This window comes from Rhodotorula graminis, assembly GCF_001329695.1.
Source record: "Rhodotorula graminis WP1 unplaced genomic scaffold RHOBAscaffold_3, whole genome shotgun sequence".
Classification (NCBI taxonomy): Eukaryota; Fungi; Basidiomycota; class Microbotryomycetes; order Sporidiobolales; family Sporidiobolaceae; genus Rhodotorula; species Rhodotorula graminis.
The window spans coordinates 656,029-679,159 of NW_017264930.1; the positions used below are offsets into that span (position 1 = coordinate 656,029).

The following is a 23,131-nucleotide window of genomic DNA, read 5'->3' on the forward strand; positions in this document are numbered from 1 at the left end:
CTCGCGGCAGGGGGAAGTAGGGGACGCACAATGAAGCACTCGGGCCAGTGTTGAGAGGTTGGCCGAGTCAGGTACCCAACTTGAGGCCGCGTCGGCTCGACAGCGTGTTGCGGTACGTTGAGGTGGGGTGACGAGGCGAGCGGGTCGAGGGCGGCCTCGGGCAGGGTGCGGGGAGGACGAGGGTACTGGTAGCTGTAACAAGAGCAGCTTGACGAGCTCAGGGCGGCACCAGGCGCGTGTCGACGACGAGCCGGCGGGGACTGGCCGCGACGACGACGACGGGGAGCGAGGCACGCTCAACCTCTTCACTTCACTCGCGGTCGACTGTGCAGGCTACAGAGCACCGAGCACGGCCACGCAATGCCGTCCCAAGTGCACGAGTCGCTGATCCCGTCCACCTCGCCGCTCCTCGCCCCCTCGCACCCTTCGCACCACCACCACCACAGCTCGCGCAACCGCAACTCGGCAGACTCGTTCACGCTCCAGTCCAACTACCGCAACCCCGACATCCCCAACGACCTCGAGTTCCTCGCCCCCGGCCAGTGGGACGACGACGACCACCACCACGACCTCGACCTCGACCACGACGACGACGACGACGACGCGTCCGACAGCCAGGACGACGACGACTTTGACCAGCTCGACGAGGACGCAGACGTCGAGGACTGGACCCTCGAGGACGGTCACGTCGAGGGCGTCGCTCGCTCAAACCTCCGCCTCGACGCCAAGTGCGTCTCGCTCCCTCTGTCCCTGTGCTCCTGCGACGAGTCAGAGACTCTCAGACTGACACGACCCACGTGACCGACACAGGCAGTACAAGCAGGACGACTTCCTCGCCCTCCTCCTCCCGCTCTTCCGCGACCAGTTGCGCATCCCCGGCTGGGTCTCGCTCCCGCCCGACACGCCGCCGTCCCTCATCCAGATCCACAAGATCTCGGGCGCCTTGACCAACGCCGTCTTCTTCGTCTCGGTCCCCGAGACCGAGTGCGACGTCGAGGTCGCCGTCACGGTCGAGTCGCCCGGCGTGTACAGCGCTCCGAGCGATCCCGACTCGAGCTTCGACTTCTCCTTCGAGGCCAGCGCTCAGCTTCCCTGCTGGCCCGCGGGTCTTGACGCCCCTCACCGTCCTCGGCGAGCTCGAGCGCGGGCGCCAGGCGGCCCAAACGCCCGTCCCGCGTCACGACCCGCGCGACGACACGCCGTCGTCGCCGCACTCGGAGCCGTCGACCCCGGTCGTCGAGACGAGCAGCCTCCCGGGCTACCTCCCGACCGAGGACGACACGCCGCCCGACTCGCACGCCAACTCGCCCTTGTCGACCGAGGCGCCGCCGACCCCGACCGAGCCGCGCACCCGCACCGAGCGCGTCGTCCTCTCGGCGCCGACCCTCCTCCTGCGCATCTACGGGCCCTCGTCGGGCTCGCTCATCTCGCGCCGCAACGAGCTCCACATCCTGCACACGCTGTCGTCCCAGTACGGCATCGGCCCGCACGTCCTCGGCACGTTCGCCAACGGCCGCGTCGAGGAGTACTTTCACTCGCGCGCGCTCGACAAGGACGAGATGCGCGACGCGCGCCTCAGCCGGTGGATCAGCCGCCGCATGCGCGAGCTGCACTCGGTCGAGCTCGACCGCATGGTGCCGCCCTGGAGCGAGCAGGACGAGGAGCGCGAGCGCGAGCAGCGCGCCGCGAGGCGGGCCAGGAGCCGCAGCCCGAGCGGCGCACCGGTACCGCACGACGAGCGCCCGGGCCCGAAACCGCTGTCGAGCGCGAGCGGCAACAAGTCGCCCGTGAGCGGCGCGAGCGTCTACTCGACGTCGTCGAGCTCGAGCGTCTTCTCGTTCGGCACGACGTCGTCGTCGTCGTCGGTCCGGTCCTTCTCGTCGTCGTACTCGACGTCGTCGCTCGCGTCCGTGTCGACGCTCAACTCGTTCGGCACGCCGCGGTCGCTCGTGTCCTCGCCGGCGCTCCTCCCGCACCGCCAGGCGAGCGAGTCGCGCGCCGACGACAAAAAGCGCTCGAGGCGTCGAGGGACGGGCAGCAGCAGCAGTCGGCGCCGCACCAAGAAGCAGCACAAGCTGTGCGTGTGGGAGAACATCACGCGGTGGACGCGCGAGGCCAAGAACGTCCTGCGCGAGCTCGACGAGCTCGCCCAGCTGCCCGGCCTTGCCCGCCTCGTCTCGACCCCGTCCGCCGCCTCGTCGCCGACCGGGCCGCTCTCGCACGATGGCGCGTCGACCTCGTCGTCGACGTCGGCCGAGCACGTCCCGCCGCTCGCGTCGGTCACGCGCACGTTTGCCATCCGCGCCGCGCTCAACCTGCCCCAGTTCGAGCAAGAGCTGCGCCTGTACCGCGCGTTCGTCCACGCGCAGGAGCGCGCGTCGGGCCACTCGAAGCGCGTGTTTGCGCACAACGACACGCAGTACGGCAACCTGTTGCTCATGACGCCGACGAGCGGTGGGCGCGAGGCCGAGGACGAGCTCGAGCGCAAGGCGAGGCGCGAGGGAGGGGCCCACAAGAGGCTGATCGTCGTCGACTTTGAGTACGCCGGCGCCAACCCGCGCGCGTTCGACATCGGTCCGTCCCCCCCTTTCCTTCTCTCTCTCGCCCGGCCCCGACGACCTCTCACTTACTCTTCCCTGTACCTCTCGTGCGCGCAGCCAACCACTTTTGCGAGTGGCAGGCCGACTACCACCACCCGTCGCTGTCGCACTCGCTGTCGGCGCACCAGACGTACCCGACCCAGTCGGAGCGCGCACGTTTCCTGCGGGCCTACATCGGCTCGGACGGCGGCTTTGACGGTCCGGCGTCGGGCGAGGGCAGCGCGGCGAGCGGCGGCGGGCGCGACGACGCGCGGGTCGAACGGCTCGAGGAGGAGGTGCGCGTGTGGCAGCCGAGCAGCCACGCCCAGTGGGCCGTGTGGGGCATCGTCCAGGCCAAGGAGGACCTGCTCGCGCGCATCAAGTCGTGGAAGGACAAGGCGGCGAGGGGCTCGCGCGCGACGTCGTCCGCTCCTTCGCCATTGCCGTCCCCCTCGCCGTCGCCGAGCGCGCTCGTCGACCAGGTCAAGGAGCTCGGGCTCGACGACGCCGACGAGCTGGTCGACCTCGACGACATGGAGGAGGTCGGCGAGGTGTTCGACTACCTGTCGTACGCGGCGGAGCGCATGAACATGTTCCGGAGCGAGCTGCGCGAGCTCGGCGTCGTCTCGTCGTAGAAAGGGGGTCTGTCGCGGGCTGCAATAGCATGGATAGTGACTGTACACCTCGTGAGAGCTTGCGCAGGCTGTCAGAGAGAGCTTTCGAGGTGCTGTCGGCGCGCTCCCCTCGGACGCGACTCGCTCAACCCCGGCCTCTCGCACCGCCTCTCACCCTCGTCGCCAAGGTTGCTGCAGTGTACGACCTGCCTGCGAGCTCTCAGCACATACGCACGCCCGCCTCGCCACCGCCCACCCTCCACGCGCCCCCTCGCCCGCCGCGACCACCTCCTCGCGCTCCATCAACATGCCCGCCCTCATCAAGCGCGGCAAGGCGCACGAGCCCGACACGGTCGACTCGCTCCTGCCAGTGCTCGAGCAGCAACTGCCCGCCCTGTTCGGCGGCGCGCAGGCGACGACGGCCTCGCACCGCAAGCTCATCAACTCGCTCCACGCCCTCTTCCTCCGGTGCTCGCTCGTCACGACCACGAGCGCAGACGGCCGCTCGATCCGCCTGTCGGGCGAGAAGGCCTTTGGCGACAAGTTTCGCGAGATGTGCGCGTTCCCTCTCGGCGTCAAGAAGGGCGTCGACCAGGCCGACCGGGTCGTCAAGTTCGTCGCCGGCTTTGTTGGGTTCGCCGTCGAGCATGGTGCGTCCCGATGACATCTCCTGAGGTGATAGATCGAGCCTGACCCGTCTGCCGCGCACACAGACTTCAAGCAGCGCGAGGGCAACGACGATGAGGAGGACGACGACGACGACGACGACGGTCCGGCTTCGCGCCTCGTCGCCCAGCTCCTCGCGTTCCTCCTTCGGGGCTTCCAAGCCAAGAGCAAGATCGCCCGGTACCGCTGCGTCCAGCTCGTCGCCCTCATGATCAACAGCCTCGGCGAGATCGAGTGCGTCGCCACCTCTCTCAAGTACCGAGCGCGTACTGACTCTGTCCCCTGCACTTTCTCCTCCGCGCAGTGACGAGTCGTACCGCACCCTCAAGACGGCCCTGCTCGAGCGTGTCCGGGACAAGGAGGCGTCGGTTCGGCAGCACGCCGTCGTCGCCCTCTCGAAGCTGCAAGACGCCGACGAGGGTGCGGCCGACAGCGACTCGGACGACGACTCGGACGATGAAGACGACAAGGACAAGGGCGACAAGCGCAGCGTCACCGAGGTGCTCGTCGAGGTGCTCAGCCACGATCCGGCGGCGTGAGTCTCCTTGGGCCGTTCGGGCCTCGTCTCCTCGCCCTCGACCAGACTGACACCTCCCTGTTTCGCAGCGAGGTCCGTCGTGCCGCCCTCTTCAACATCATCCCGTCGCCAACTACCCTGCCTGCGCTCCTCCGCCGCACGCTCGACGTCGACACGACCAACCGCCGCCTCGCCTTCTCGCACGTCCTCGCCGAGATCCCGCTCGCGTCTCTCACGGTCGCCCAGCGCCAGGTCGTCCTCGGTCGAGGCCTGCGCGATCGCGAGGAGGCGGTTCGCAAGGCGGCGAGGAAGCTCGTCGGCCGTTGGGTCGAGCAGCTCGCTGTCGAGGAGCAGGACGGGCAGGCCATCCTCGAGGAGTTTGTCGCCCTGTTCGACCTGCACCAGGACGAGGGTCTCTGCGTCGCCGAGAAGGCGCTCGAGGCGCTGTTCGAGGTCCGGCCCGACCTCGTCGAGAATGTCGACTTTGACGGTCCGTCCGCTCTCCTCCCCATCGTCTCGGCCTCAGGGCCGGCGCACGACCTGACCCTTCTCCCTCACACAGACTCGTTCTACCAGTCCCTCACGCCTGCGACCGCCTTCCTCGTGCGCGTCTACCTCAACCACCTGCGCGACGCCGAGTCGCCCCTCCTCGCCGACGTCGAGCCCGTCGTCACCGCCCTCGCGTACCACCTCCAAGCCTCGTGGACCCAGCTCGTCGTCGCTCTCGAGGCCGACGAGCGCAACGACGAGCGCGAGGGCACCGGCGAGTTTGTCGTTGGCGAGCTCGTCGGCGTCGCCGTCAACCTCGACTACGGCGACGAGATCGGCCGGCGCAAGATGTTTGAGCTCATGCGTGCGTCCCCTCTTCTCTCTCTCTCTCTTTCACCTTGCCTCAAGTGCTCACAGTCGGTCATTGTCCGCAGGCGAGATGCTCCAGCACTCGCTCCTTCCGCCGTCGCTCATCCCCAAGTGCCTCGACGTCCTCCTCAAGGGCACGTCCGAGCGCGACTTTATGCGCATCGTCGTCGAGATTGTCCAGTCGCTGCGCGCCGACTCGCAGCTCGTCACGAGCGACTCGGAGCTCGGCGAGCAGGACGACTCGGACTCGAGCTCGAGCAGCGAGGAGAGCGAGGACGAGGACGAGGGCGGGCCACGTGCGAGGAAGAAGGCCAAGGGGAAGGGCAAGGCCAAGGTGCAGGCGCCGCAGCAGGCCGAGCGTCGCAAGGAGCTCGACCTGCGGTGCCTCCTCGTCGTCCGGGCCCTGCTCGAGCGCGTCATGAGCGTGCGTCCTCGCTTCTCTGTTCTCCTCCCTTCCAGAACCCGTCGCGACTGACTGACACTCGATCGTACCCACAGGCGCTGCAGGAGAACTCGATGCTGCACGGCCTCGTCGCCGAGCTCATCGTCCCGTCCGTGCAGACCAAGGACTACGAGATTCGCTCGCAAGGCCTCGTCTGCCTCGGGCTCTGCTGTCTGCTCGACAAGGTGCGCCCCTCAGTTCTCTTCCATCCTTCCGTGCCGGCCGACCGAGCCAACTCGTCTCACTGCCCGCAGTCGATGGCGCTCGACTCGTTCCTCCTCCTCGCACGCCAGAGCGAGTCGACCGTCGGCGAGATGCAGGTCAAGGTGCTGCAGACGCTGTTTGACCTTCTCGTCCTGCACGGCGTCAACTTTGGGGAGGAACGCGGCATCGGCGTGCGTCTCCCCTTTCCTCTTCCCCTCCTCCTTCTCGTCTCTCGGTGCCCGTCGCCGCACAGACTGACGAGCTAGACCTTCGCCCACAGACCGACATCATCCTCGGCTTCCTCGGCAGCTCGCTCGACCAGGAGGACCCGCGAGCGGCGGCGACGGCGGTCGTCGGCATCGCCAAGCTCATGCTCGCCGGCATGGTCACGGACGAGGAGGTGCGCTCGCTCCCTCCTTCTCTCCCCTCTCTACGGCGCACACTGACCTCTGTACGCCATGCAGATCCTGTCGCGCCTCGTCCTCCTCTACTTTGCCGGCGAGACGGCCGACAACCCCGAGCTGCGGCAGTGCCTGTCGTACTTTTTCCCCGTCTACTGCTACTCGAACCCGGCCAACCAGCGTCGTGTAGCCAACGTGCGTCCCTCCTTTCCCTCCCTCGTCCCCTCTCTCTCCCCATCGTGCGCCTGACCGCCCTCTTTCTCCCTCCTCCTCGAGCAGGTCATGATCAAGTGCCTTGACGTGCTGCGCAACGTGTACGACGAGACCAAGGACAAGTCGAGCATGGTGACGCCGCTGCAGATCGGCGCACAGCTCGTCGACTGGACCGACCCGCAGAAGGCCATGTGCGTCGTCACCGTTTCTCTGCGCTTCGTCGAGCGAACCTGATGTTCACCTTTGCGGTCGCGTCACAGGGACATTGACGGCATCCAGCCCGACGAGAGCGTGCAGGTCGACCTTGCCGTCAAGATGGTCAAGGCGCTGTACCGGTCCGAAGAGAGTGCGTCTCGCTCTCTCTCTCTCCTCCGCGGCCTGCACGCGACCCTGACCTTTCCGCGCCCGCAGAGGACGGCCGCAAGCTGTGGTGCCAGCTGCTGCCCAAGCTGTACGTGCCCGACGAGGCCGACGACCTCACGATCAAGGCGCTCCTGGTCCTCCTCGACGAGCTCAAGGACGTGCGTCCCACCCTCTCTCTCTCTCCTGCCCCTCTCCTCTCTCGAGTCACCCCTCACACGCCGCTCGTCGCTCGCAGAACCGCCCTCTCGCCGAGGCCGTCCCGCGCAACGCGCTCAACCGGTTCGAGGCGTCGCTGCGCAAGACGTTCGGCGAGCGCGTCGACGCGCTCACGCAGGAGCAGCTCGACGAGAGCGAGGCGCTCGCCGAGATCAAGGCGTGGGTCGACCGCGTCGAGGGGGACGGCAGCGAGGAGGGCGAGGACGACGACGACGAGGCGAGCGAGGAGAGCGACGAGGACAGTGACGAGGAGGAGGACTGAGCGCAGGGTTGCGTGCGCTCGCGGTGTTCCCCTTTCGCCTTTCAGTCTGGGCCCCTGTACTCTCTCCCGACCCTGCAGTGCATCTCTCGCCTGCCTTTGCCCTTTTACTGCGCGCTCGCACGAGAGGACGCGGACCCAAGTTGAGCGACTCGCGGGCGAGGCGGCGGCGGCGGCACTTTACGGGCTCGGCTCGGCTTGAGCATCGACGAGCGCGCTGCAGCGGACGAGTTCCGTGCGAGCCAGCGTCAAGCCGAGCGGTTGATGGGCAGCCATCCACGGGGCGCGTGCTCGACGCGGGGGAGGCGCGACCGTGCGAGCTCGCGGCGACAGCTTTCGCGGGCGGTGGCGTGCGGGTCAAGTGCATTACAAGCTTATGCAGGTGCTCGTGTGCGAAAGACTGGCCTCGCGCGAGAGAGAGACGGATCGAGAGAGGCCGTGTCGCACACTGAGCGGAGAGCGCGCGACCCGCGCGCCAGGCTGGTTGTCCCCTCCCCTCTCCTCCTCACCTCGACCAAGCGAGGACTGCGCGTGCTTCAGCGACCCGCACCTTGGCAGCACACCCCGCCCCGCCACACCCGACTCGCGCCTCGCTCGCGCCAGAGCCTCCATCGCCGCCCCCTCGTCCAAGGGCCGCACCCCCCCTCTCGTCGCCTTTCGCCCCTCGCCGCCCTCGACCGCACACGACTCGGCCAGCGAGTGCTCGCGCGCACGCTCAATCACCCCGTCCACTACACGCCATGGCGTACCAGCCGCCCCAGCAGCCGCAAGGCTACGCGCGCAACGACCCCTTTGGCTCGCAGCACGGTCACCCCGCGTCGTCGCAACAAGGGCCGCCGCCTCAGCAGCAGGGCCTCTACTCGCAGCCTCAAGCCTACGAGTCGACCTCGTCAGACGACTTCCACCGCGATCCGTACGCGTCCGAGGAGGGCGTCTACCGTGGTGCGTCCCACTTCTCTTCCCCCCTCCCCTCTCCCACCTTAGCGCGCCGCTTGGCTCGACCTCGCTCGCCATCGCCCCGCAAATCGAGCTCCTGGGACTGACTCTAGCCTCTCTCTGTGTCCTCGCAGCCGATGACTCGCAAGAAGGCCTGTACTCGGGCGGCGCCGCCCCCGGCGGGTACCAGCAGCAGCAGCCGCACGGCCCGTTCAGCAGCACCGGCCACGGCAACAACGGCGGCCGCGACTCGCCCGCCGCGTTCAGCGACTACGAGTCGTCGTCGGCGCACTACCAGGGCGGCGGCGGGCAGGGCGGCGGCATCGGCGGCGGTCCCGGCGGCGGCGGCGCCAACGCGTCGTTCGCCCGCCTGCGCGAGCCGTACCCGGCCTGGTCGTCCGAGGCCGACATCCCGCTCAGCAAGGAGGAGATCGAGGACGTCTTCATCGACCTCGCCAACAAGTTCGGGTTCCAGCGCGACTCGATGCGCAACATGTACGACCACCTCATGCTCCAGCTCGACTCGCGCGCGTCGCGCATGTCGCCCAACCAGGCCCTCCTCACCCTCCACGCCGACTACATCGGGGGCGAGCACGCCAACTACCGCAAGTGGTACTTCGCGGCGCAGCTCGACCTCGACGACGCGATCGGGCTCGCCAACAACGGCGTCGCGCGGCTCGCGCGCAAGGCGTCGCGCAAGGCGGGCGTCAAGGCGGTCGCGACGCCGGCCTCGGTCAAGACGCTCGACTCGGCCAAGCAGCGCTGGCAGCAGGCCATGTTCCAGATGTCGGCGTACGACCGCGTGCGGCAGCTCGCCCTGTACCTCCTGTGCTGGGGCGAGGCGGCCCAGGTCCGGTTCGTGCCCGAGTGCCTGTGCTTCATCTTCAAGTGCGCCGACGACTACTACCGGTCGCCCGAGTGCCAGGAGCGCGTCGACCCGGTCCCCGAGGGCCTGTACCTGCGCGCCGTCGTGCGGCCCCTGTACCGCTTCATCCGCGACCAAGGGTACGAGGTCAACGACGGCGTCTTTGTTCGCCGCGAGAAGGACCACGAGGACATCATCGGGTACGACGACATCAACCAGCTCTTCTGGTACCCGGAAGGGCTCGCCCGCATCGTCCTCGCCGACAAGACTCGCCTCGTCGACGTGCCGGCGTCGCAGCGCTTCATGAAGTTCGACAAGATCGAGTGGCACAAGGCGTTCTTCAAAACGTACTTTGAGCGCCGCTCGTTCCTCCACCTCCTCGTCAACTTTAACCGCATCTGGGTCCTCCACATCTCGGTCTACTGGATGTACACCGTGCGTCCCCTCTCTCCCTTGTTGTCGACGACGACGAGCGACGAGTGCGCTTAACGAGCGAGCGACCGAGCCGAGGCCCTGAACCTGACCGCCCCCCCTCTCGCGCACCCGCAGGCCTACAACTCGCCGTCCATCTACACGAGCTCGACCGAGACCGAGCCTCCCGCCGCCCTGCGGTGGTCGGTCGTCGCGCTCGGTGGCGCCGTCGCGTCCCTCATCCAGATCGCCGCGACCGCCGCCGAGTACTCGTACGTCCCGACGACCTGGAACAACACGTCGCACCTCCTGCGCCGCATGGCCGCCCTCTTTGTCTGCCTCGCCATCACGCTCGCCCCGACCATCTGGATCGCCGGCTTCGACTCGACGTCGCAGGCCGCCCTCATCGTCGGCATCGTCCAGTTCGCCCTCGCCGTCGTCTTCGTCGTCATGTTCTCGGTCATCCCGTCGGGCCGCCTCTTTGGCGACCGCGTCACGGGCAAGTCGCGCAAGTACCTCGCGTCGCAGACGTTCACGGCGTCGTACCCCAAGCTCCTCGCCCGCCAACGCGTCGCGTCGATCCTCCTCTGGGTCCTCATCTTCGGATGCAAGCTCACCGAGTCGTACTTCTTCCTCACGCTCTCGTTCGAGAACCCGGTCCGCGTCATGGTCGGCATGCGCGTCCAGACGTGCAACGACGCCCTGTTCGGCAACGGCCTGTGCCGGTACCAGCCGGCGTTCGCGCTCGCCATCATGTTCTGCATGGACGTGTGCCTCTTCTTCCTCGACACGTTCCTGTGGTACGTCATCTGGAACACGGGTGCGTCCTCCCCTCTCTCTCTCTCTCTCTCTCCGTCTCGTTCCCCTCCCCCTCGTGCCTTCCCTCCCCTCGTTGTCCCTCTTCCCCTCGCGCTCCCTCCTCTCCCACTCTCGACCCGGTCCTGACTCTCTCTCGCTCTGTCGCACAGTCTACTCGGTCACGCGCTCGTTCTCTATCGGCCTGTCGATCTGGACGCCGTGGAAGGGTGCGTCCCTCGCTCTCTCTCCTCCCACCCTCTCTCGTCGCCTCGACGACGATGCGCAAGACGAGGCTGACCTTTCCGAGTCGCCGCGACAGACATCTTTGAGCGCCTGCCGAAGCGCATCTACGCCAAGCTCCTCGCGACCAACGACATGGAGATCAAGTACAAGCCCAAGGTCCTCGTCTCGCAAATCTGGAACGCCATCATCATCTCGATGTACCGCGAGCACCTCCTGTCGATCGACCACGTCCAGCGCCTCCTGTACCACCAGGTCCCGTCCGAGCAGGACGGCAAGCGCATGCTCCGGGCGCCCATGTTCTTCATCTCGCAGGACGACAAGGTGCGCCCTCTCTCCACTCAATCCTCTGCCGCGACGACGTACGTACTGACACGCTCTCACTCGTCTCGCAGGGCGCAAAGACCGAGTTCTTCCCGCCCGGGTCCGAGGCGTCGCGCCGCATCTCGTTCTTCGCCCAGTCGCTCACGACGGCCATCCCCGAGCCGCTCGGCGTCGACGCCATGCCGACCTTTACCGTCCTCACGCCGCACTACTCGGAGAAGATCCTCCTGTCGTTGCGCGAGATCATCCGCGAGGAGGACCAGAACACGCGGGTCACGCTCCTCGAGTACCTCAAGCAGCTCCACCCGATCGAGTGGGACAACTTTGTGCGCGACACCAAGATCCTCGCCGAGGAGTCGGCCGACCTCGACGTCGACGAGAAGACGGACAAGAAGACGGACGACATCCCGTTCTACACGATCGGCTTCAAGTCGGCCGCGCCCGAGTACACGCTGCGCACGCGCATCTGGGCCTCGCTGCGGGCGCAGACGCTGTACCGCACCGTGTCGGGCTTCATGAACTACTCGAAGGCGATCAAGCTCATGTACCGCGTCGAGAACCCCGAGGTCGTCCAGTTCTTCGGCGCCAACACGGACCGCCTCGAGCTCGAGCTCGAGCGCATGGCGCGCCGCAAGTTCCGCTTCGTCGTCTCGATGCAGCGCTACGCCAAGTTCAGCAAGGAGGAGATCGAGAACACCGAGTTCCTCCTGCGCGCGTACCCGGACCTCCAGATCGCGTACCTCGACGAGGAGCGCCCGCGCCAGGCCGGCGGCGAGCCGCGCATCTTTTCGGCCCTCATCGACGGCCACTCGGAGATGCTGCCCGACGGTCGCCGCCGCCCCAAGTTCCGCATCGAGCTCCCCGGCAACCCGATCCTGGGCGACGGCAAGTCGGACAACCAGAACCACGCCGTCATCTTCCACCGCGGCGAGTACATCCAGCTCATCGACGCCAACCAGGACAACTACCTCGAGGAGTGCCTCAAGATCCGCAACGTCCTCGGCGAGTTCGAGAGCTACCACGTGTCGCCCAAGAACCCGTACTCGCCCGACGGCGCCAAGGACTTTGCGCACAACCCGGTCGCCATCGTCGGCGCGCGCGAGTACATCTTCTCCGAGAACATCGGCATCCTCGGCGACGTGGCGGCGGGCAAGGAGCAGACGTTCGGCACGCTCGCGGCGCGCTCCATGGCCTACCTCGGCGGCAAGCTCCACTACGGCCACCCCGACTTCCTCAACGCCATCTTCATGACGACGCGCGGCGGCCTGTCCAAGGCGCAGAAGGGCCTGCACCTGAGCGAGGACATCTATGCCGGCATGCTCGCCAACGAGCGCGGCGGCAAGATCAAGCACACCGAGTACTACCAGGTGCGTCCCTTCTCTCGCCCTCTCTCCCTCCCCTCGTCCTCGTCTTGTCTTGGCGCTCACACGTGCGCGCTCCCTCCCGCCCACAGTGCGGCAAGGGTCGCGACCTCGGGTTCGGCACCATCCTCAACTTCACGACCAAGGTCTCGTCGGGCATGGGCGAGCAGATGCTCTCGCGCGAGTACTACTACCTCGGGACCCAGCTCCCGATGGACCGGTTCCTCACGTTCTACTACGGCCACCCGGGCTTCCACATCAACAACATCCTCGTCATCCTGTCGGTCCAGCTCTTCATGTACACGCTCCTGTACCTCGGCACCCTCAACAGCCAGCTCCCGATCTGCCGGTACACGTCGTCGGGCCAGTTCGTCGGCGGCCAGGGCGGCTGCTACAACCTCGTACCCGTGTACGACTGGATCAAGCGCTGCGTCATCTCGATCTTCATCGTCTTCATCATCGGTGCGCTCCCTGCCCTCGTCCCTCGCCCCTCGTCCTCGACCGCAGCCCCTGACATGTATCTCGCACCGTGCCGCAGCCTTCCTCCCGCTCTTCCTGCAAGAGTTGACGGAGCGCGGCGTCATCCGGGCCGTCATCCGCCTCGGCAAGCACTTCCTGTCGCTGTCGCCCTTCTTCGAGGTCTTCAGCACCCAGATCTCGAGCAACTCGGTCATCAACAACCTGTCGTACGGCGGCGCGCGCTACATCGCGACGGGCCGAGGCTTTGCGACGACGCGCATCTCGTTCTGCATCCTCTACTCGAGGTTCGCCGGCCCGGCGCTGTACCTCGGCCTGAGGACCCTCCTCATGCTCCTCTACATCTCGTTGACGCTGTGGATCCCGCACAGTGCGTCCCCCTCTCACTCTCTTTCGTGTTCCTCGAGCGCCTTCCCGACTTGACGTCCCTCCTCGCCCTCCTCGCGCTCGCAGTCATCTACTTCTGGATCTCGATCGTCGCCCTCTGCATCGCGCCGTTCCTCTTCAACCCGCACCAGTTCTCGCTCGGCGACTTCATCATCGACTACCGCGAGTTCCTGCGGTGGATGTCCCGCGGCAACTCTCGCGCGCACGCCAACTCGTGGATCGGCTACTGTCGCCTGTCGCGCACCAAGGTGACGGGCTTCAAGAAGAAGAAGATCGGCCACCCGAGCGAGAAGCTGTCGCCCGACACGCCGCGCGCGAGGTGGAAGACGATCCTCGTCAACGAGATCCTATCGCCGTTCGCCCTCGCCGTCGTCCTCTCGGTCGCGTACCTGTTCGTCAAGTCGTTCGCCAACCCCGAGGTCAAGGGCCTGTTGCGCCTCGCCGTCGTCGCCCTCGGCCCGATCGTCTTCAACGCGGCCGTCCTCCTCGTCCTCTTCTTCACGTCGCTCTTTGCCGGCCCGCTGTGCGCCGGCGGCAAGTTTGGCTCGGTCATCGCCGGCATCGCCCATGTCCTCGCCGTCGTCGGCATGATCGCCTTCTTCGAGTTCCTGTGGGTCCTCGAGCGGTGGAACTTTAGCCACGCCGTCCTCGGCCTCATCGCCAGTATCGCGTGCGTCCCCTCTCTCACTCTCTCTCTCTCGTACATCGTACTCACGGTGCCCCTCGGTCGTCACCTGCAGGATCCAGCGGTGCATCTACAAGATCTTGATCGCTGTCGTCGTCTCTCGCGAGTACAAGCACGACGAGGTCAACCGCGCGTGGTGGACCGGGGTGCGTCCTCGCTCTCTCCCCCTCTTTGCCGGGCCAGTCTCTCGCAGCTCCTGACGCTCTGCCTCGTCGCGTTGCACCCTCGCAGAAGTGGTGGGGTCACGGCATGGGCGCCTCGGCGTGGACGCAGCCGGCGCGCGAGTTTGTCGTCAAGGTCGTCGAGATGGGCCTCTTCTCGGGCGACTTCTGCGCCGCCCACTTCCTCTTGTTCCTCCTCGCCATCCCGACCCTCATCCCGGGCTTCAACACGATCCACGCGACGGCGCTCCTGTGGCTTCGTCCGTCGAAGCAGATCCGCGCGCCGCTCTACTCAATCAAGCAGCGCAGCATGCGCCGCAAGATCATCGCCAAGTGCGTCTCTTCTCTCCTCCTGCGCGTCGACCCCGTCTTCAGCGACGACGCCGCACAGAGTATTGACCTCTCGCTCGCACCTCGTCGCAGGTACGGCATCCTGTTCGGCGCCGTCTTTGCGTGCCTCGTCGCCCTCATCGTGGTGCCGTTCATCCTCAAGAACACGCTCGACCTCAACCTGTCGGGCGTCAACCTCTGAGCGACGTCGGCGCTCGGCCCCCTTCCATCTTCCTTCCCCTCCTCCTTAGACGCCTTTTCCCGCCTTTACGCCTGTACAGAGTACACCCTCTCCCACCCCCACCCTCAACCGCTGGACGACTCGCTTGCAGTAGTACACAGACACTTCTCCCTTCCCTCTTTCCCCTCGTCCTTCACGACTCGCGCATCCCCTCGCTCGCATACCCGCTCCCTCGCCTGAGCCTCTTTCTCTCTCTCTCTCTCGGCTGCTGTCTGCAACAACAGAGCAGCTTCTCGCACTCTCGTCGAAGCGCACGTGATCCCGAGAGCGAGAGATGTGACAACAGGGGCCGAGCCCGCGAAACGTGACAGGGTGCGCTCGCGCCGCTCGTGGCTCTACCGCACCGAGACGGGTGCACTGCTCGAGAAGACCATGTCGAGGGCGCCCTGGACCTGCGTGAGCTCGCGCTGGAAGTCTAGCTCCTCGTCGAGCTTGCGCCGCAGTCGGGAGAAGAGCGTGTCGATGAGGGGCGAGAGGCCGAGGGTCGGCGTGTAGATGTCTGCGCGTGCGACGACGTACTGCTCGTCAGGACCAAGGTCGCCGACAAGAGAGAGAGAGAGAGACGACGACGGGACGCACCGATGAGGACGCTCGCGATGTCGGCGGCGAGAGTCGAGTACCGCGGGTGCGTGATGTGCTTGACGAGGAACGACAGGACGGGCTCGAGCGTGAGGTCGGTGCGGTTGGCGAGCGCGATGGGCAGGCCGTCGCGGCGGATGAGCTCGTCCATGAGGGCAAAGGCCGTCGCCGGCGTCACGTCGCCGCGCATGACCGAGTCGAGCGCGTCGCCGTACCGGAAGCTCTTGAGCATGCGGTCCCACTCGGTGAGCTTGCGCCGCCGCTCCTTGGACACCTTGACCTCGCCCTCGAACGTCGCCTTGAGCCCCTCGCCCGCCTGCTTGCCGCTGTAGACGACGCCGCCTTGACCCATGCCGGCGAGCATGGCGTCGAACGAGGGCGTCACCTTCTCGACGGGCACGCCCGCCTTCCGGCCCACGCCAGCGCGGGTGCGGATCGACAGCGAGCCGTCCGAGAGGCCGGCGACGAGGTGCGAGTTGTTGGGCTGCGGCACGAGAGGCAGGAAGAGGAAGAGGAGGAGGAAGAGGGTCAGGGTCTGTCGCCGACGCGAGCGGACCAGGGAAAGAGAGCGAGATGGGGACGCACCGAGACCGCCAAGCTCATGACCTGCCCGCCGTACCGCATCGTGTGCCGCACGCGCCAACTCTCCTGCGGGTCGTACACCTTGACGAGCCCGTCGAGCCCGCCGCTCAACACCCGCTTCTCGCCCTGCTCCGACTCGGCCCAGCACAGCGACGTGATCGCCTTCTGGTGGTTGCTCAACGCCTTGAGGCAGTACTGCGTGCCCGTGTCCTCCTCGACGTCGTCCTCGCGCGCCCCACTGGCGCCGCCCTCGACGTCGAACCCGCCGTCAAGCGCGCCCGAGCGCGACGTCGACGCGCCGAGGAGGTCCCACACGCGCATGATGGGCCCGCCGGCCGACACGGCCATCGTGCCCTGGTCGCCGACGAGGACGGCGTCGACGGGCTTGCCGTGACGGCCGACCCAGACGCACCCGCTGCCCTCGCTGTCGGGGACGCGCGAGTCCCACAGCCGGACCGTCGAGTCGTAGCCTCCGGAGAAGACGAGTGAGGGAGAGGAAGGGACGAAGGAGGCGGCGCGAACGTAGTCGGTGTGGGAGGAGAAGGTGCGGAGGGGAGCCGAGGTCGAGAGGTCGAAGAGGCGAACGGTCGTGTCGGAAGAGGTGGTGAGGATCTGCGTCCCTGCGCCGGGCGAGAACTTGGTCGTGTGCACGGCCCTGTTGCGGATAGGGACGACGTCAGGATCGTGTGCCGCCGTGCTGGCGAGAGAATGGCGAGGACGCACTGCTTGTGGGCGCGGATCGTCCTCAGAATAGCGCGGCTGTTGATGTCGAACACCTGCACCGTCCCGCCCTCGTCTCCTGCGACGCAGAGCTTGCCGTCGGTGCGGATCTCGCCGCTCGTCGCCGTCTCCTTGAACCGCGAGATGGTCTTGACGACGCGGTTGGTCTTGGGCGAGTAGATCTGGAGGCGGGTCCCGGACGTGACGACATAGCGATGGGGCGAAGATGGCGAGAAGTGGACGTGGGTGATGGGCGCGTACGACTTGAGGAACGTGGGGGACTGTGGCAGGCGGACGAAGGGAGGAGGGTGGAGATGAGGAGGTGAGCCGGGGTCACCACACCCTGTGGGCGCCGCACGCTTGCGAGAACGGACAAGGAGGGGCTCACCTTGAAGCTGCGCCAGTAGACCGATTCCTTCTGCTGCTGGCTCTCGGTCGAGGTGCGCGGCGGCTTCGGGACGACCAGGCGGGCGAACTCTGCCATCCTGCGGCCGGTCGAGGTTGCGGGCGGGGCTGAGAGCTTGTCGGGTGCTTGTCGCAGGCTCAAACTGCACACCTGGGCAGCAGTGCGCGGTGTGGGGGTGCTGTGGAGCGGACCGCCGCGACGAGCTTGGTCGCGTTCCGCCGTAGCCAAGTTCCGAGGCTCGCTCTCATCTCGCAGGCGCAGACCTTTGACCAGGCTGAGCGAGACTATGATCAGCTTGCGACGACGCACCCACCATGCGTAGAAAATCCAGGCAAAGACGGCGAGAGCGCCATCTCCTCGGAGCTATGCAAGCCGGGCGCGAACCGGGCGGGCCGCGGGCGCGTCGGCCAATGTCAACCCTCGTCGCGCCTCGGGTCAACTGCGTCGGCTGCGTCTCTCGCGCTGCACTTGCCCGTGCGGTACCAGAACATCGATCAACCGCTTGTCGTGACACCGCCTGCTGCCACGCCGTCAAGGTCGCGTCAGGCGGACCACCGCGCGCCGAGTCTCGCCACTTGCCGCCGCAGAACAAAGCGCTCTTCGAATGCGCTCGCGCCAGGGTTCCACTTTGCCCACTCGCGCGTACGGTGTCGAGTAGGTGGAGCTGCAGAGCGTCTGCTCTGTCGACGGTGCCGGACCCTTGCAGCTCAGGAGCGTCGCCTTTTCCGGAAAAGCGATGCGGAAAGGCGTCGATAGCTGGCTCGCGACGTGACGTTAAGAGGTCGTCGAGCGGTCCTCGCTGCCGAGGAGCGAAGCAGATGAAAGCGGCGCAGCGCAAAGGACGTTTTGTGCCGCCGGCGAGCAAGCCTCCCTCGCGGCGGATGGGAAAGTCGGAGCTCGGACCTCGCAAGGCGAGGCCGCCGTGTTGACAGCATCCGCAGCGAGTCCGAGTTCATCGAGAGAGCGAAAGGAGCTCAACTTGCAAGGTGTGCTCGTTGACGCGAGATGAGAACGGCGGGCGAGAGCAGGCTGAGAAGGCGAAGAGCGACTTGGGAAGGCTCCGATCCGGCCACTCTCGCCGTCGTGATTAGCGGTCATGCGGTGTCGTGCAGGCTCGCAAAGAGCCGAGTGAGATCCGTGAGATGCTCGAGCAGACGTGAGAGCGGGCGCAACGAGCCGTCGATGCAGCTCGACGTCGCGTTCGCCCGAGGCCCGAGCGGCCTGTGTCAAGTCTTCTGCCTCGGCGGCAGCGACGACTGCGGAGCGAGAAGAGGTGGGATAGCTCGGGGTCCTTCTCGCAGCGCAACCTTGAGCGCCAGCCTGGGCTAGAGCAGGTTGCCCTCCCTGGCGAGGTCGCTCGGACCCAACCCGAGAGTGGTCGGCGAGGCGTCGTCCGGTGGTGGAGGCTGGACAGCTCGGGCTCGAGCGATGAGCAGCAGCTGCGAGTCGTCAAGAGCAAGCTGCAAGCAGGCCGGGGTGCAAGTGCTCGCTGGCAAAGGGCCGAGCGCAAACCTTGCCTGACCCGGTCGGCGGTCGGCGCCTGCTGCCTGCCTGCCAGCCTCGCCTCGCCGGAACCGGTTGCCAAGGGGCAGACTTCCCGGGGAAAAGCGTGGCGTACGAAGCCGATCAAGGCTGCGCTCGCACGATTGATCCAATCGAATCGGAAAGCCGCCTCGGCGAACGTGGCCGCCTCTCTCGCCTGATGAAGGCCGCGTGCGGCGGTGCATCTCGCTGGCTTTACGGACCGGGAGGCTTTGCAAGGTGCGAGCCACGCGCTGCAGCTCGGCATTCAGGGCAACACTCTGGCGAGCGCGCACAGACCCAGCCCGAGCGAGAGAGCGACAGCGACAGCGAGAGCGTCCAAAGAGGACGATCCCGCGACGTACGGCGCGCGGCCGAGCGCAGGTCGAACCAGTCTGGGGAGAGGCGCGCACCTCGGGCGCATCTAACCCAGCGTGGGTCGATGCCCCGCTGGCCGGCAGAGCATGCGGTCCATCACACCTGGAGAAGCGAGCGAAGCAACCGGCCTGCGGCCGGGGCCTCCGCACTTCCACCGTCGGCCGGCCTGCCAAGGGGGGCGAGCGCGGTCGGGCCTCCCCAGTGCGGCAGGTCGTCGGTTTTGTCCGTTGGGCTTTATCGGCGAGCGTCGAGTCCTTCGAGGCCCACAGCGGAAGGTGCCTCTCGCTCGATCGCGGAGAACGTTGACCTCGCAACCCACGCGTGCGAGCGAGCTGGGCGGACTTCCCACCACCAAGCTCCATTTCGTGGTCACAATTCTCCTCCGCGCCCCCGTTCTTCCATCGAGCCCTTCCCAGCGTCGATTCCTTCACACGCTCTCTTTCTCCCTCGCCCCTCCCTGTCCACCCGCTCGAGCCGACCCGCCCTCTCTCCTCTTTCCCTCACTTCCTCCTCGTCCTCGCCTCGCCACCTCAGTGCCTTCGATCCCTCCTCTCCTTTCCGTCCATCATGCCTTCGATCAAGTCCTGCCTCGCCGCGTTCGCCCTCGCGGCCCTCGCCATCTCGCCCCTCGCTCAGGCCACGCCGGTCCAGGGTGAGCCTCTCTCCCCCTCTCCTCGTCGACGTAGCGCAACGAGCTGACCTCTGCCGTCGCCCGTCCCCTCTCCTTATCTCGTCGACGTCCTTGCAGCCAACGACCTCGTCCGCCGCTCGTCGCAGCCGTCGTTCTACACCAACGAGGCGCTCGTCGAGCGCTCGACCGAGTCGCGCAAGGAGTCGTCGGCCCGCGTCAAGCGCGCCAAGCTCGCCGCCGCTAAGAAGGCCAAGCGCGCCATGGCTGCTCAGGACGAGAGCCAGGCCCTCCTCAAGCGCCACATCGACGAGATGCACGCTCGCGAGGGCGTCACCAAGCGTGACCTCGAGCGCCGCGCCATCTTCGCTCGCGCCCTCAAGCGCTACCGGTGCGGTACCGGTGCGTCCTCTTCTCCCCCGAGCCTGTCTCTCTCTGCAGCGGCGTAGCTGACCCGGCTCGCTCCCCCCAACAGACCGTGTCTGCGCCAAGGCCGTCACCTCGGCGAGCGACCTTCCCTCGAACGGCCGCGCCGTCTGCAACCCGATCTCTCACCTCTGCGCCGGTGCGTCGCCGCTCTTCCCCCTTCTTTCCAGACGAGCCTGAGCCCTGACTGAGCTTGAGCCTGTCCGCAGTCGGTTGCGCCGAGGGCTTCACCCTCCAGAACGGCGCCTGCATCGCCAACGTCCCGACGTGCGGCGGCCAGGTCTGCGGCTCGACCCCGAACGGCAGCTTCATCTGCCCGTCGAGCACCAACCAGTGCACCCTCATCTGCGACCGCGCGTCGGGCTACATGGCGACCGCCGACAACACGTGCATCAGCATCCGCTCGTCGCCCGACAACTGCGGCGCCGTCGGCAACGTCTGCCCGGGCTCGTACAACGGCGTCGGCTCGTCCTCGTGCCGCAACGGCGTCTGCCGCCTCAGTGCGTCCCCTCCTTTCGCCCTCGCGCCTCGAACATGGGCCGCGAGCTGACCTTCTCTTTCCCCCTCGCGCAGACTGCCCGAACGGCACTACGCTTCGTCGCACCCTCGACGGCTCTTCGCTCTACTGCTACGGCGCATAAGCTCGAGGTCCTCCTCGCTCGCTGTATCTGGGTACCCGGTCCACGTTCGCTCCCTCCCTCCCTCCCCTCACCCTCCCCGCCCACCTCCCACTCGTTCCTTCCCACTCTTTCCTTCGAGGGACACGTCGACGGCGCGCGACAGGCTGCTGGGACTCGAGCCAAGGGCGGACGGGCCAGCACATCCCCTCACTTGTTCTTCTAGCGCTTCCAGCAGTACCGCAGTCCTTCCACTCTCCTTCGCCCTTACGGCACCTGTACCTCCTTCTCTCCCTCACTTTATTTAGGGCGCACATAGCGGTGAACCTGTAAATCCTAGAATCACCGTCCCCGTCTCTCCCACCTCGAGAGAGCCGAGAAAGCGACCTTCTCAAGTTGGGCTTCCTCGAGCTTTCTCTCGCTTTGCGCCTCCGTGCAGCCGACCGCCGGTCTCGTCCTGCTTCCTCTCTCTAGTCGCATGCACGGTCGTGTATGGTCGAGCTCTCAGGCGTGCGTTCTGGCTCGCTTCCTGAAAGACGGAGAAAGTCGAGGGGTGCGAGCGCGCTGCCGGCCCGTCCGCGAACGGGGCTCGGGCCCGGCGACGCCGCGGAATGGCACAAGCGCGCCTCGGAAGCGATACGTAGGACGCACACAGCCACCGAGCGCGAGGAGCACGTCAGTCGCTCGCTGTCGACGACGGACACGGAGAGGTGCGTGCGCGGACTTGGGAAGGTCGGGGATGGTTCAGGCTTCCATTCGGGCGCGATCTCACACCGGCAGGACCGCGCAGCGCCTACCGCATCGAGCAGCTCGAGGTACGCAGACGCAGGTAGGAAAGCGAACGTGGGAACGCGAGTCGCGTCGAGACGAGCACGCCGAGTGCGTTTGCGAGTTCGAGTCTGCGTCCACTTCTCCTTTTCTTCGCGAGCCAGATAGCGCCGATACGCAGCGCAATCTGTCGTCGCCAGCTTCGTGCAGCGGCGAGAACCGAACCTGTGACAGGAGCCACAGAAGGTCCTTCCCGCGCTCCGCTCCCGGTCGTTCAACTCGGACGCGAAGCGAGAGGAGTCGTCTCGAGGCACACTCTTGGCTGCGCGCTCTCAGACGCGCTGTACATGCTTGCAAACAAACACTGTGCTCGTCACTCCTCTCGTCCCGCTTCCCTCTCTCTGGCGCTCTTCCCTCGTCTCCCTCGTCTCCCTCATCTCCCAGTCACTCGTTTCACCCGCCTCGTCCTTCCCTTCAAGATGCCGTCGATCAAGGCTTTCCTGTCGACCTTTGTCCTCGTCGCTCTCGCCCTCGCACCCACCGCACGAGCCGGCATCATGCTGCAAGGTGAGCCGACCTCGTCCTCACTTCCTCCTCCTCGGCCTGCGTCCCGCAGGACGTCAAGCTGACAGGGCGCCCATCCTTCCAACACACAGGGAACGATCTCGTTCACCGCTCCACGTCGCAGCCGTCGCTCTACTCGAACACGTCGCCTGTCGAGAAGCGCTCGCCCGAGTCGCGCGAAAAGTCGGCGGCCCGCGTCAAGCGCGCAAAGCTGGCCGCCGCAAAGAAGGCGAGGCGCGGCGCAGGAGAACAGCACGACGCGGCCCACGCCCTCCTCAAGCGGCACATCACCGAGACGTACGAGCGCGAGGGTGTCACGAAGAGCCTGCTCGCCCGTCGCGCCCTCTTTGCCCGCGTCCTCAAGCGTTACCGCTGTGGCCAGAGTGCGTCTCTCGTTCTCTCTCTCTCTCTCTTACCTGTGCGCCCGTGACTGACTTTGCTGCGCATCGCGACAGGCAAGGTGTGCGCCAAGGCCGTCACGGACCCGAACGACATCCCGGCCAACGGCGCCGCCATCTGCGACCCCGTCACTCACCTGTGCGAGGGCAAGTCTTCTCTCCCTCCTTCTCGGGTCCTGCCTCGACCCAGCCTGACGCTCCTCGCACGTTCCCTCGCACAGTCGGCTGTCAGCCGGGCTACTTCCTCGCCGGCGGCGTCTGCATCCAGAGCTCCTCGTCGTGCGGCAGCACTACGTGCGGGTCGACGGACAACGGCGCGTTCCTCTGCACCGGCGCCAACGTGTGCACGCTCGTGTGCGACACCGCCAACGGCTATGTCGCGACGCCACAGGGCACGTGCGTCAGCCTCGTCACGTCGCCGAGCAACTGCGGCGCCGTCGGCAACGTGTGCCCGGGGTCGTACAACGGCATCGGGAAGCCGCAGTGCCGCAACAGGAACTGCCAACTCAGTGCGTCGCCCTCTCTCCTCGCCTTTCCACTTCATCGTCGCCGATCTGACGTGGCCCTCTCGCGTCGCAGACTGCCCGCCCGGCTACTACAGCAAGCGCACCCAAGACCGACAGGCTGTGCTCTGCTACGGCGCCTAACTCGGCAAGGTCCCTCGGCTCTACCCCTCATTCGTCCTTCGCCTCGTTCCCCTCGTTATCCTCACCCTACACGGACTTGTGCCCTCGTTCGCCGTCCTCCCGTCGCCGCCAGTCCCTTGGCCTTTCCTCCAGCCCCTGCCGACGGTCTGTTCGACCGTCGAACCCACCTCGGCTGCGGCGAGCTGGCCCCATTCCCCTCGTCCCCCCTCCTCTTCCTTCCCTCGCCCATGTCACCGTGCGCCACGCTGTGTGTTGTACCCCTTTCCTTTCTGGCTCGAAGCCTCTTAACTTGAGTAGTCTCGGTCGGAACAGCACACGGTGGACATGCACAACCTAGAGCCGCCTCCTT

General features: G+C 66.7%; 6 protein-coding genes across 6 annotated transcripts; 5 read left to right on the forward strand and 1 right to left on the reverse strand.

Moving 5' to 3' along the window:
* Window positions 1-360: 360 nt before the first annotated feature.
* Window positions 361-3,258, forward strand: RHOBADRAFT_51902 (uncharacterized protein; the record flags this gene model as incomplete). The annotated part of the gene is made up of 4 exons (XM_018416078.1): window positions 361-728; window positions 811-1,026; window positions 1,088-2,574; window positions 2,658-3,258. The coding sequence occupies 4 exons, from the start codon at window positions 361-363 to the stop codon at window positions 3,212-3,214; spliced, it is 2,628 nt and encodes an 875-aa protein (XP_018272969.1). The 3' UTR covers window positions 3,215-3,258.
* A 242-nt stretch (window positions 3,259-3,500) lies between these two features.
* On the forward strand, window positions 3,501-7,335 carry RHOBADRAFT_42134 (uncharacterized protein; the record flags this gene model as incomplete). The annotated part of the gene is made up of 14 exons (XM_018414011.1): window positions 3,501-3,843; window positions 3,907-4,093; window positions 4,164-4,394; window positions 4,466-4,866; window positions 4,939-5,229; window positions 5,300-5,658; window positions 5,733-5,861; window positions 5,931-6,071; window positions 6,161-6,280; window positions 6,345-6,476; window positions 6,561-6,685; window positions 6,755-6,840; window positions 6,906-7,015; window positions 7,093-7,335. 14 exons carry the CDS (start codon window positions 3,501-3,503, stop codon window positions 7,333-7,335), a joined length of 2,898 nt encoding a protein of 965 aa, XP_018272970.1.
* Window positions 7,336-8,072: 737 nt separating this feature from the next.
* Window positions 8,073-14,789, forward strand: RHOBADRAFT_48099 (glycosyltransferase family 48 protein; the record flags this gene model as incomplete). Its single annotated transcript, XM_018415093.1, has 12 exons — window positions 8,073-8,245; window positions 8,485-9,568; window positions 9,683-10,364; window positions 10,513-10,569; window positions 10,662-10,906; window positions 10,978-12,273; window positions 12,360-12,729; window positions 12,806-13,114; window positions 13,198-13,801; window positions 13,872-13,962; window positions 14,048-14,310; window positions 14,401-14,789. The coding sequence occupies 12 exons, from the start codon at window positions 8,073-8,075 to the stop codon at window positions 14,507-14,509; spliced, it is 5,283 nt and encodes a 1,760-aa protein (XP_018272971.1). The 3' UTR covers window positions 14,510-14,789.
* Window positions 14,790-14,883: 94 nt separating this feature from the next.
* RHOBADRAFT_12153 (uncharacterized protein) lies at window positions 14,884-16,913 on the reverse strand (the record flags this gene model as incomplete). Its single annotated transcript, XM_018412081.1, has 6 exons — window positions 14,884-15,047; window positions 15,128-15,611; window positions 15,713-15,947; window positions 16,005-16,364; window positions 16,433-16,710; window positions 16,818-16,913. The coding sequence occupies 6 exons, from the start codon at window positions 16,911-16,913 to the stop codon at window positions 14,884-14,886; spliced, it is 1,617 nt and encodes a 538-aa protein (XP_018272972.1).
* A 2,271-nt stretch (window positions 16,914-19,184) lies between these two features.
* RHOBADRAFT_64618 (uncharacterized protein) lies at window positions 19,185-20,511 on the forward strand. The gene is made up of 5 exons (XM_018418528.1): window positions 19,185-19,386; window positions 19,483-19,764; window positions 19,838-19,927; window positions 19,998-20,288; window positions 20,362-20,511. The coding sequence occupies exons 1-5, from the start codon at window positions 19,302-19,304 to the stop codon at window positions 20,427-20,429; spliced, it is 816 nt and encodes a 271-aa protein (XP_018272973.1). The 5' UTR covers window positions 19,185-19,301; the 3' UTR covers window positions 20,430-20,511.
* Window positions 20,512-21,652: 1,141 nt separating this feature from the next.
* Window positions 21,653-23,117, forward strand: RHOBADRAFT_51906 (uncharacterized protein; the record flags this gene model as incomplete). Its single annotated transcript, XM_018416079.1, has 5 exons — window positions 21,653-21,740; window positions 21,830-22,120; window positions 22,193-22,263; window positions 22,368-22,644; window positions 22,715-23,117. The coding sequence occupies 5 exons, from the start codon at window positions 21,653-21,655 to the stop codon at window positions 22,780-22,782; spliced, it is 795 nt and encodes a 264-aa protein (XP_018272974.1). The 3' UTR covers window positions 22,783-23,117.
* Window positions 23,118-23,131: the final 14 nt, after the last annotated feature.

Bases quoted from the DNA above. Each gene is read 5' to 3' on its own strand.
- RHOBADRAFT_64618 (XM_018418528.1), top strand. From the start codon at position 19,302: ATGCCTTCGATCAAGTCCTGCCTCGCCGCGTTCGCCCTCGCGGCCCTC. The intron at 19,387-19,482 runs GTGAGCCTCTCT...ACGTCCTTGCAG, and splicing joins TCAGGCCACGCCGGTCCAGG to CCAACGACCTCGTCCGCCGC. The intron at 20,289-20,361 runs GTGCGTCCCCTC...CCCCTCGCGCAG, and splicing joins CAACGGCGTCTGCCGCCTCA to ACTGCCCGAACGGCACTACG.